General features: G+C 45.1%; 1 protein-coding gene and 1 pseudogene across 1 annotated transcript; one reads left to right on the top strand and one right to left on the bottom strand.

Annotated features, from left to right (window-relative positions):
- The first annotated feature begins 6,110 nt into the window (after nt 1–6,110).
- Nucleotides 6,111–7,232, top strand: LOC147438772 (uncharacterized; annotated as a pseudogene).
- A 1,729-nt stretch (nt 7,233–8,961) lies between these two features.
- Nucleotides 8,962–10,158, bottom strand: LOC147438771 (uncharacterized). The gene is made up of 2 exons (XM_086484193.1): nt 9,730–10,158; nt 8,962–9,075 (listed from the first exon to the last, which is right to left on the bottom strand). Exons 1-2 carry the CDS (start codon nt 10,156–10,158, stop codon nt 8,962–8,964), a joined length of 543 nt encoding a protein of 180 aa, XP_086340319.1.
- Between the last annotated feature and the right edge of the window lie 1,317 nt (nt 10,159–11,475).

Here is an 11,475-nt window from a genome sequence, read left to right as displayed (position 1 = left end):
TAAAATACTCTTCTTCTTCTTCTTCTTCTTCTCTCTCTCTCTCTCTCTCTCTCTCTCTCTCTCTCTCTCTCTCTCTCTCTCTCATAGGAGAAGCCTCCATTTCATACAAACTAATTTCAAAGACAACCTTTGCAAGCGGCGGAAGGAGTCTTTAAAAGAAATTAATTATCTTTTTCAAACTAGAGGCGTGAGGTAGCCCGATTAAGAAGGAAAGAAATCAAAGGGCTTCATTCATGGAGCATTTCGAGTGAAGGTGGGATCCTGGGAGGGGAGGGGGACAAGTGTCACGTGAGGGGCTAAGCAGGGTAGTTAGCGGTTTAGGATAGCTCCTCATAACAGAAACAAGTATCTTCCATTCCGGTATTTATATTTCCCAATTATTCGCCTCTATTCTCTCTCAATCGTGAAAAGCTTCTTACGTGCAGCTTCTGCTCGATGTGGGCTGAAATAAATAGATGAGTATTAATTTCCATTACATTATTAACAAACAATGGATACGAGAGTGTAGTGGGAGACTTGCCCTTGCGCAACGACAAATCCAAAGGAGGACGAGATGCCGAGTCTAGAAATCATGGGGCTAGGTTGATGACCTGGTGGTGCACATGCGACCAATCGATCGAGAGACAACATGTGTGGTACCAAGGGGGGTGGAAGCCAAGTGTGGGCAATAGGCTAGAGAGAATAGGGCTACCGATGGTGTATTTGGAGCACGCTAACTTGTCAGAACCAACAGGTGCTATGTAGGGATGGGCTCTCTCTGTCTCTCTCAATGGAGAAGCTCGCCATAGATCTCTCTCGTTAAAATACTCTTCTTCTTCTTCTTCTTCTTCTTTTGTCTCTTGCTCTCTCTCTCTCTCTCATAGGAGAAGCCTCCATTGCATACAAACTAATTTCAAAGACAACCTTTGCAAGCGGGGGAAGGAATCTGTAAAAGAAATTAATTATCTTTTTCAACCTAGAGGCGTGAGGTAGCCGGATTAAGAAGGAAAGAAATCAAAGGTTTTCATTCATGGAGCATTTCGAGTGAAGGTGGGAGCCTGGGAGGGGAGGGGGACAAGTGTCACCTGAGCAGCTAAGCAGGGTAGTTAGAGGTTTAGGGTGGCCCCTCATAACGGCAACAAGTATCTTCCATTCCTATATTTATATTTCCCAATTATTCGCCTCTTTTCTCTCTCAACCGTGGCAAGCTTCTTACATGTAGCTTCTGCTCGACGTGGGCTGCAATAAATAGATAATTATCAATTGCCATTACATTATTAACAGACAATGGCTACGAGTGTGGAGTGGGAGACTTGCCCTTGCGCAATGGCAGATCCAAAGGAGGAGGAGATGCCGAGTCTAGAGATCATGGGGCTAGGTTGATGACCCGGTGGTGCAAATGTGACCAATCGATCCAAAGACAACATGTGCGGTACCAAGGGGGGTGGAAGCCAAGTGTGGGCAATAGGCTAGAGAGAATAGGGCTACCGATGGTGTATTTGGAGCACGCTAACTTGTCAGAACCAACTGGTGCTATGTAGGGATGGGCTCTCTCTCTCTCTCTCTCTCTCTCTCTCTCTCTCTCTCTCTCTCTCTCTCTCTCTCTCTCTCTCTCTCTCTCTCTCTCTCTCTCTCTCTCTCTCTCTCTCTCTCTCAATTGAGAATCTCGCCATAGATCTCTCTCGTTAAAATACTCTTCTTCTTCTTCTTCTTCTCTCTCTCTCTCTCTCTCTCTCTCTCTCTCTCTCTCTCTCTCTCTCTCTCTCTCTCTCTCTCTCATAGGAGAAGCCTCCATTGCATACAAACTAATTTCAAAGACAACCATTGCAAGCAGCGGAAGGAATCTTTAAAAGAAATTAATTATCTTTTTCAAACTAGAGGCGTGAGGTAGCCCGATTAAGAAGGAAAGAAATCAAAGGTTTTATTCATGGAGCATTTTGAGTGAAGGTGGGAGCCTGGGAGGGGAGGGGGACAAGTGTCACATGAGTGGCTGAGCAGGGTAGTTAGCGGTTTAGAGTGGCCCCTCATAACGCCAACAAGTATCTTCCATTTTCGTATTTATATTTCTCATTTATTCGCCTCTTTTCTCTCTCAACCGTGGGAAGCTTCTTACGTGCAGCTTCTCTTCGACGTGGGCTGCAATAAATAGATAATTATCAATTTCCATTACATTAGTAACAGATAATGGCTACAAGAGTGCAGTGGGAGGGTCGCCCTTTCGCAACGGTAGATCCAAAGGAGGAGGAGATGCCGAACCTAGAGATCATGGGGCTAGGTTGATGACCCGGTGGTGCAGATGCGGCCACATGTTGTGCGGATGTCGGGACGTGCGACCAGTCGATTGAGAGACAACATGTGTGGCACCAAAGGGGGTGGAAGCCAAGTGTGGGCAATTAGCTAGAGAGAATAGTGCTACCGATGGTGTATTTGGAGCACGCTAACTTGTCAAAACCAAATGGTGCTATGTAGGGATGGGCTTTCTCTCTCTCTCTCTCTCTCTCTCTCTCACTCACTCACTCACTCAATGGAGAAGCTTGCTATAGATCTCTCTCGTTAAAATACTATTCTTCTTCTTCTTCTTCTCTGTCTCTCTCTCTCTCTCTCTCTCATAGGAGAAGCCTCCATTGCATCCAAACTTATTTCAAAGACAACCTTTGCAAGCGGCGGAAGGAGTCTTTAAAAGAAATTAATTATCCTTTTCAAACTAGAGGCGTGAGGTGGCCCAATTAAGAAGGAAAGAAATCAAAGGTTTTCATTCATGGATCATTTTGAGTGAAGGTGGGAGCCTCGGAGGGGAGGGGGACAAGTGTCATGTGAGCGGCTGAGCAGGGTAGTTAGCACTTTAGGGTGGCCCCTCATAACGACAACAAGTATCTTCCATTCCCATATTTATATTTCCCAATTATTCGCCTCTTTTCTCTCTCAACCCTGACAAGCTTCTTACGTGCAGCTTCTGCTCGACGTGGGCTGCAATAAATAGATAATTATCAATTTCCATTACATTACTAACAGACAATGGCTATGAGAGTCCAGTGGGAGACTTGACCTTGTGCAACGACAGATCCAAAGGAGGAGGAGATGCCGAGCCTAGAGATCATGGGGCTAGGTTGATGACCCGGTGGTGCACGTGCGACCAGTCAATCGAGAGACAACATGTGTGGTACCAAGGGGGGTGGAAGCCAAGTGTGGGCAATAGGATAGATGGAACAGGGCTACCGATGGTGTATTTGGAGCACGCTAACTTGTCAAAACCAAATGGTGCTATGTAGGGATGGGCTCTCTCTCTCTCTCTCTCTCTCTCTCTCTCTCTCTCTCTCTCTCTCTCTCTTTCAATGGAGAAGCTCGCCATAGATCTCTCTCATTAAAATACTCTTCTTCTTCTTCTTCTTCTTCTTCTTCTCTCTCTCTCTCTCTTTCTCTCTCATAGGAGAAGCCTCCATTTCATACAAACTAATTTCAAAGACAACCTTTGCAAGCGGCGGAAGGAGTCTTTAAAAGAAATTAATTATCTTTTTCAAACTAGAGGCGTGAGGTAGCCCGATTAAGAAGGAAAGAAATCAAAGGGCTTCATTCATGGAGCATTTCGAGTGAAGGTGGGATCATGGGAGGGGAGGGGGACAAGTGTCACGTGAGGGGCTAAGCAGGGTAGTTAGCGGTTTAGGATAGCTCCTCATAACAGAAACAAGTATCTTCCATTCCGGTATTTATATTTCCCAATTATTCGCCTCTTTTCTCTCTCAATCATGGAAAGCTTCTTACGTGCAGCTTTTGCTCGATGTGGGCTGAAATAAATAGATAATTATCAATTTCCATTACATTATTAACAAACAATGGATACGAGAGTGCAGTGGGAGACTTGCCCTTGCGCAACGACAAATCCAAAGGAGGACGAGATGCCGAGTCTAGAAATCATGGGGCTAGGTTGATGACCTGGTGGTGCACATGCGACCAATCGATTGAGAGACAACATGTGTGGTACCAAGGGGGGTGGAAGCCAAGTGTGGGCAATAGGCTAGAGAGAATAGGGCTGCCGATGGTGTATTTGGAGCACGCTAACTTGTCAGAACCAACTGGTGCTATGTAGGGATGGGCTCTCTCTCTCTCTCTCTCTCAATGGAGAAGCTCGCCATAGATCTCTCTCGTTAAAATACTCTTCTTCTTCTTCTTCTTCTTTTGTCTCTTGCTCTCTCTCTCTCTCTCTCTCTCTCTCTCTCTCTCTCTCTCTCTCTCTCTCTCTCTCTCTCTCTCTCTCTCTCATAGGAGAAGCCTCCATTGCATACAAACTAATTTCAAAGACAACCTTTGCAAGCGGGGGAAGGAATCTGTAAAAGAAATTAATTATCTTTTTCAAACTAGAGGGGTGAGGTAGCCGGATTAAGAAGGAAAGAAATCAAAGGTTTTCATTCATGGAGCATTTTGAGTGAAGGTGGGAGCCTGGGAGGGGAGGGGGACAAGTGTCACGTGAGCAGCTGAGCAGGGTAGTTAGAGGTTTAGGGTGGCCCCTCATAATGGCAACAAGTATCTTCCATTCCTATATTTATATTTCCCAATTATTCGCCTCTTTTCTCTCTCAACCGTGGCAAGCTTCTTACGTGTAGCTTCTGCTCGACGTGGGCTGCAATAAATAGATAATTATCAATTTCCATTACATTATTAACAGACAATGGCTATGAGTGTGGAGTGGGAGACTTGCCCTTGCGCAACGGCAGATCCAAAGGAGGAGGAGATGCCGAGTCTAGAGAGCAAGGGGCTAGGTTGATGACCCGGTGGTGCAAATGTGACCAATCGATCCAGAGACAACATGTGCGGTACCAAGGGGGGTGGAAGCCAAGTGTGGGCAATAGGCTAGAGAGAATAGTGCTACCGATGGTGTATTTGGAGCACGCTAACTTGTCAAAACCAACTGGTGCTATGTAGGGATGGGCTCTCTCTTTCTCTCTCTCGCAATGGAGAAGTTCGCCATAGATCTCGCTCGTTAAAATACTCTTTTTCTTCTTCTTCTTCTTGTTCTCTCTCTCTCTCTCTCTCTCTCTCTCTCTCTCTCTCTCTCTCTCTCTCTCTCTCTCTCTCTCTCTCTCTCTCTCTCTCTCTCTCTCTCTCTCTCTCTCTCTCTCTCTCTCTCTCAGGAGAAGCCTCCATTACATACAAACTAATTTCAAAGATAACCTTTGCAAGTGGCGGAAGGAATCCCGATTAAGAAGGAAAGAAATCAAAGGTTTTCATTCAAGTGGTGCACACATGAACTACTTTGAAAGCCGTAGCGGGTATTAAATCTGACGTGGCATGAAAGTTGCAGCCGCTACGTCTTTTGCGTCAAAGTAGGGGCAGCCCATGTAGTTAGCCACTGCGTTTATAGGTATTGCGGGAAATTTTTGGTTTCTCCACCTCCCGAGCGACATCACTACGGTTCACCTCCAACTGCAGCACCATTACAGGCGACCCTGCTGCAGCGCCATTAGAGACAACCCTGCTTGCAAGCGCACCTACCCTAGTGCAAAAACTACTGCGAAGGTTTAGGCCAAGCTGTATTCGACCAGCTTCAACCCATCTACCCAATGACCCCCAGCTTCACCTGCATGCACGGGCATTGCGCACCTGTAGCTTAACCCACCACCTGTAGCCTCGGGGTCTGCGGCTTAAGAGAGTACTTAAAAAGCCAAGAGTGCGCTATTAAAATGCACTGCCCTGCCCATTTTTCCAAGATGCTAAGCGAGCTACAGAGGAAACCTTCAAGCAACCATCTGCACACTAAGGTATCCAATAACACTATGCTCTCTCTCTCTCACTCTCTCTCGCTCTCTCTGTCATGGTCGGGAATCGAAGGCGTATACCTTAGCCACTTTGCCTTTGAGCTCACTGCTTGGTGTGTTAAAGTAGGAAAACCTTTCTCGCCTTCTACCTAATGCTGCTTATGGTGATGCTTGCAGAGATAAAGAATGGAGCATCAACGCCCTCATTTGCGACCGAGTTGTCCACTTTTGAGTGCGTTCACGACATATGGGCCTCCACATTCCGTCCACCGGCACCAACCACGTCCTCCAATTCAGCCACCAATTCTGCCCACGGAGCCGGTCCCCTCTCCTCCACCACACGGTGGATTCCGTCAACTTCTGCAAGCTGGCGAATACATTATGCACAATCATGTCAATGTGTAGCAGCCTCATCCTTCAGGGATCCACTACATGCCACCAAACCCTACAGATTACAATAGAATGGTAGGCATGCCTGCAACGGCTCCACCCAGAGCCATGCCAGTGTTCCTACCGAGCATTCCGCCACTTGATCATTCATTGTCTCTAAGTCTCAATGGCTTTGTGCCATCGAATCCTTCTCTCCTACCTGCCATGGAGGAGAACATTCCTCTACTAGAGTTTCCAACCATCGAGGCACCCTCTCAGCAAGGAACTGAAGTTAGCTCCATCACAAATGATTTGTCTTCAACAGTGGTGGTGCAAAGAGACCCAAAGAGCAAGGCTAAAAATCCTTCAAGCTCGAAGAAAGGTTTGGAGTGGTCAACGACGAAGGTTGTGTGCTTAATCGACTTCTTCTAAGAGAAGTGGACAAACCTAGGCAAAGGAAACTTCAAGCAGAAGCATTGGTCTGGACTCGCTCAACAAATGAACTTGAAGTTTTCGTCCACCTACACGGCCCAACAATGGAAGAATAAATGGGATTCTCTACGCAAGACTTACCAAAGAGAGAAAAGGGCCGAAGAAGGCACTGGCGCATCCTCATCTACTTGGGAATTTTTTGACAGGATGTCTCAGGTTCTCGGGAGAACACCCAAGGTGCGTGGGTTGGCCGATGGCTTCAATGGGGAGGCCTTTCTACTTGGGGCACCAGAGGAGGATGAAGACGATGACAATAGTGAAGCTGACAATGACGACATCAACATCAATAACAATGATGAGAATCAAAATGTAGCAGCCCCCTCCCAAGAGGGATCACCAACCACACCGATTAGCACTGTGCCAAGCAATGCAAGTGCCGAAGAAAGTTCTGGTGGTAGGACTTTCGACTCCGTTCGGGGCTAGCGATGCAAGAAGAGACGTCGTCTGTCTGAAGCCGACTCCTCCTTGGGTGCTGAGCTGAAGGAAGGGTTGTCCAGTTTTGCAGAAACCATGAAGGAGGTAGAGCTCCGCAAGATTGAGACCGAAGTGCGTCGAATTGATGCAGATGAAAGGCGTGCAGAGAAATCTCTCGAGATTCAACTACAGATTGCAAGCATTTTGGCAGGTGGATGAGATGCTTGATATCAGACAGCATCTTGTAAGTTTGTCTCTTGATGTAATCAGGCAATAAAATATAGCAATACCAATGTCTTTTTTATAAAACTATAACTGCGATAAGAGGTTAGTGCCTTGGGGAGTTTGTGAGAAAAATAGTTTCACATAAACTATCTTTTGACAGCAAAGAGAGTTAGCAATCAATACTCAGAAAGATAGTGTGTTGTGTTGTTAATGAGTGAGAGAGCTACAATTACACATACAAATCTATAGATATTTTGAGAGAGAGAGAGAGAGAGAGAGAGAGAGAGAGAGAGAGAGAGAGAGAGAGAGAGAGAGAGAGAGAGAGAGAGAGAGAGAGAGAGAGAGAGAGAGAGAGAGAGAGAGAGCCATGGGTTAGCATAAGTGAGACACTGTTAGCAAGTTGCAGTGTAGGTTAAATAGCCAGAGTTACAATGTTAGTGTTAGTGAGATATAGATATAGAGTTAATGAGTATTGAGATAGATCGTGAGTTACTGCATTAGTGAGTTAGCAAGTTGTTGCGTAGTTTAGATAGCAAGACTGACAAAGTTAGTGTGAGTGAGTTACAAATAGTAAATGAGTATTGAGATAGATCGTGAGTTACTGCGTTAGTGAGTTAGCAAGTTGTTGCGTAGTTTAGATAGCAAGACTGACAAAGTTAGTGTGAGTGAGTTACAAATAGTAAATATAGAAATATAGTTAGTGCAATATTGAGTTAGGGAGACGATATGGAGTTAGAGCGACATAAAGACAGTGACTTACAGATAAATTTGACAATCAATATAGAGTTAGTGCAATAGTAAGTTAGTACGTTAGTGCATAAGTGAGACACTGTTAGCTAGTTGCAGTGTCAGTTACATAGAGTGAGTTACAATGTTAGTGTTAGGGAGATAGAGGTATATAGTTAATGAGTGAGATAGAGAGTTAGTGCGTTAGTGAGTAAGCAAGGGCAGTGACAGTTAAATAGCCAGAGTAACAATTTTGGTGTTTGTGAGATATAGATATAGAGTTGATGGGGGAGATGGAATTAGAGCGACATAACGGCACCGACTTACAGACACATTAGACAATTAATATAGAGTTAGTGCGATAGTGAGTTATTATGTTAGTGCATAAGTGAGAGACATTGTTAGCAAGTTGTAGTACCGGTTAGATAGCACAAGTTATAATGTTAGTGTTAGGGAGATAGAGGTATATAGTTAACGAGTGAGATACAGAGTTAATGTGTTAGTGAGTTAGCAAGTTGCAGTGTAGGCTAAATAGCCAGAGTTACAATGTTAGTGTTAGTGAGATATAGATATAGAGTTAATGAGAGAGACCTTTCATGAGTTAGGGCGTTGGTGAGTTAGCAAGTTGCTGCATAGTTTAGATAGCAAGAGTTACAAAGTTAGTGTGAGTGAGATCTAGATAAAGAGTTAGTGATATTTTGCAATATACAGATAGTAAATTATATAAATATAGTTAGTGCAATATTGAGTTAGGGAGACGAGAGAGTCAGTGAGCGATAGAGCGAGTTAGCAATCCAGAGTCACAAAGTCAGTGCGATGTAGTTGCCAAGTTATACGGAGACAGTTAGCTTTAGAGAAGGTGGTTAGAGATGTAGTGCATCCGATAACACTTACGAGTTACAAAGATAGAATGAGTCAGAGCTAAACACAGAGACTTAGAAAGAACTATACAACGTGCTTTAGTGCAAGAATGATTCCTAAAATATCCAAACAGAAGGCATTGTGGTCAATCTCTTCTAGCATTGGGATTTGCTAATTGATAACGAGCAACCCAATCCCTATATAGAATGTTGCGCATTCTTTGGCCTAGAATACGCTCTCTCCTAGAACTTCTTGGGACGGGCATAATATTGGGATGGAGATCAAATTGGTCTTCTCTATCCATTGCATGCACACCATGCTCTACCAGAAAATTATGCAACACACAACAGGCAATGACATATGACAGAGCTCGCCTAAGGTCCACTGGCATATTTTGCAAAATTTGCCACCTATTTTTCATGATGCCAAAGACATTTTCTATTGTAACTCGTCCTCTGGAAATGTGTCGATTAAATTCATCCCAGGGTCCCTGAATAGGAGCGTTACCCTCTGCAAAAGGCGTGACCATCATAGACGAAGAACCATAGCCTTTGTCTGCGAGGAGGTATGGTTGAATGCGTAATCGCTCCAGGGTAATTACTGGAGTGGGGAGAACTTGGCGGAACCGCATGCGCTTGTACAAAGAAAAGATCTTCTAGTGTGCAGCGTCGTTAGTGCCACCAGGCGCGCTCACACACACATCCCACAACTTCTTACGTGCGTCACACACTGCTTGCAACAAAATGGAGTGAAAATGGTGTCTACAACAATATTGTGGCCTTGGTCGCCTAGCTAACCTTATGTGAGTGCCATCTATCGCACCACATACATTTGGCAACATAGTGATGGCCGAGAAATCAGCTATAATATGATCAAGCTGTTCACCGAACGGAACAACGATATATTGTGGACGTAATCGTGTGGCAAGGATTTCCACCACAATGTTGCAATACTTGTGTACAGTGGATTCACCGACACCAAATGTGTCACTAATATGAGTGGTGGAATCATTGTGGGCAAGCCTGAGTAAGGTAAAGCTTAGAGCTTGTTCGGGGTCAATTGGCAGACGTACAAAATTATCTCTATCGGTAGACGGAAGAAAACGCACAATAGCTTGTAAAAGAATTTGAAAGACCGGCTCAGGCATGCGGTACCTTTTCATGAAGAGGTCGTCCGTGTAATCCTCCTCGTGAAGCCAGACCTGCCTTTGAACTTGGGACCAAAATGCATGCTGACGCGGGAAGACCCACCATTCGCGAATGCCAGCTAATGCCTCGAGGTGTTCGTGGAAAATAGCCGGCGATGACATGAACAGGAAGATGACGAGCGTAATAAACAACATTTGTACTGTGGCACTTGGAGCAGCATGCGAACCTACGCTTGCCATCTCCGTAGTAATCCAGTAGAATACAATCAAGGGATTCATTGTACTTGACCAGAGAGCAACACAATCTGTCTATGATCGTGAATAAAATGCAGACCTTCCACTGCATGCAATTGTTGATTCTGATAAAAATATTATCTGCAGTCGACGTTGAACTTGTTAATGGCAGTGCAGAGCTTGTAGAGCTCTGTGTAATTTCACCAAACGACTAGCTAGGTTAGCGTGTATCTTGTGTCTTGAACTTGCAGCATTGTACATGTAGTATAAACTCAATTGGTGTAGGTGCAGCTTAATTAAATGAGTTGTGTATTGTTTACAGCATGTCGTCGAGATGTGTATTGTATGTCTGTGACAATCGCAGGATGTGTGTAGTGACAAGAATAACGGTGGTGTGGGTTTGCACAGGCAAAGAGGCATAGAGACGAGGGATGACTGCAGGGCGACGTCTCCGCCAGGGGAGTGTGGGTTATTGGCGCCTCCATATGCGCTTCCAATTAAAAATTTCTTGCTTTTTTTGTTTTCATGTGCGCAATTGGGCTCTGGAGGCATCGACCCTAAAAGCTGGAAAAGGTCAACCACGCAGCCGCTAGGCCACATGTGCGCAACCTTTGAATGGAGCATTTCGACTGAAGGTGGGAGGGAAGGGGGACAAGTAACGGTTTAGGGTGGCCCCCCATAACAGCAAGAAAAATGGAAGTATATTTCCCAATTATTCGCCTCTTTTCTCTCTCAACAGTAGCAAGCTTCTTACGTGCAGCTTCTGCTCGACGTGGGCTCAAGCAAAGAAATGGCGCTCTATTGAGACAAGCTCCTCTTTCCTGTTGAAGAATCGGCAACAAGCATGCCTGCTCCTCCGCTCCTCTTCCTCTCCCTTTTGCTCGCTTCCCTCCACTCAGGTTTTCTCTCTCTCTCTCTCTCTCACACACACACATACACAAACTCAGAAATGACTTGGTGGCACATGCAGGGCTTTGTAGTAGCCTGTCTCAACACATCAACCTCCACACCTTCACCTCCTCCTCTTGGGCCACTCATTCCAGGCATGCCAAGCCTCAACAAGGTCCTCTCTCTCTCTGTCTCTCTCTCTCTCTCTCTCTCTCTCTCTCTCATGTATGATTCACATAGCACATAACACACATGCACTCTTATGTATATGCACACCTATGTTCACATGCATTCTAATGTGTAATTATCTAATATGATAATATGACGTAATTAAGCGCGTAGTGCGTGTGCACGCAAACAATATAAGGACATTGTATTTGTGTGTGTACA

The sequence above is a fragment of the Adiantum capillus-veneris genome, chromosome 16 (genome assembly GCF_014529385.1).
Source record: "Adiantum capillus-veneris isolate H3 chromosome 16, ASM1452938v2, whole genome shotgun sequence".
In the NCBI taxonomy this organism is placed as follows: domain Eukaryota; kingdom Viridiplantae; phylum Streptophyta; class Polypodiopsida; order Polypodiales; family Pteridaceae; genus Adiantum; species Adiantum capillus-veneris.
The sequence above is the reverse complement of the archived record's forward strand: the minus strand, read 5'-3'. Positions and strand labels throughout refer to the sequence as shown.

What these genes read in the sequence shown, in the direction of transcription:
- LOC147438771 (XM_086484193.1), bottom strand. Translation starts at nt 10,158, where the DNA reads ATGTTGTTTATTACGCTCGTCATCTTCCTGTTCATGTCATCGCCGGCT. An exon ending in AAATCCTTGCCACACGATTA is followed by an intron (nt 9,076 to 9,729) that starts CGTCCACAATAT and finishes AATATTATGCCC; the next exon opens with GTCCCAAGAAGTTCTAGGAG.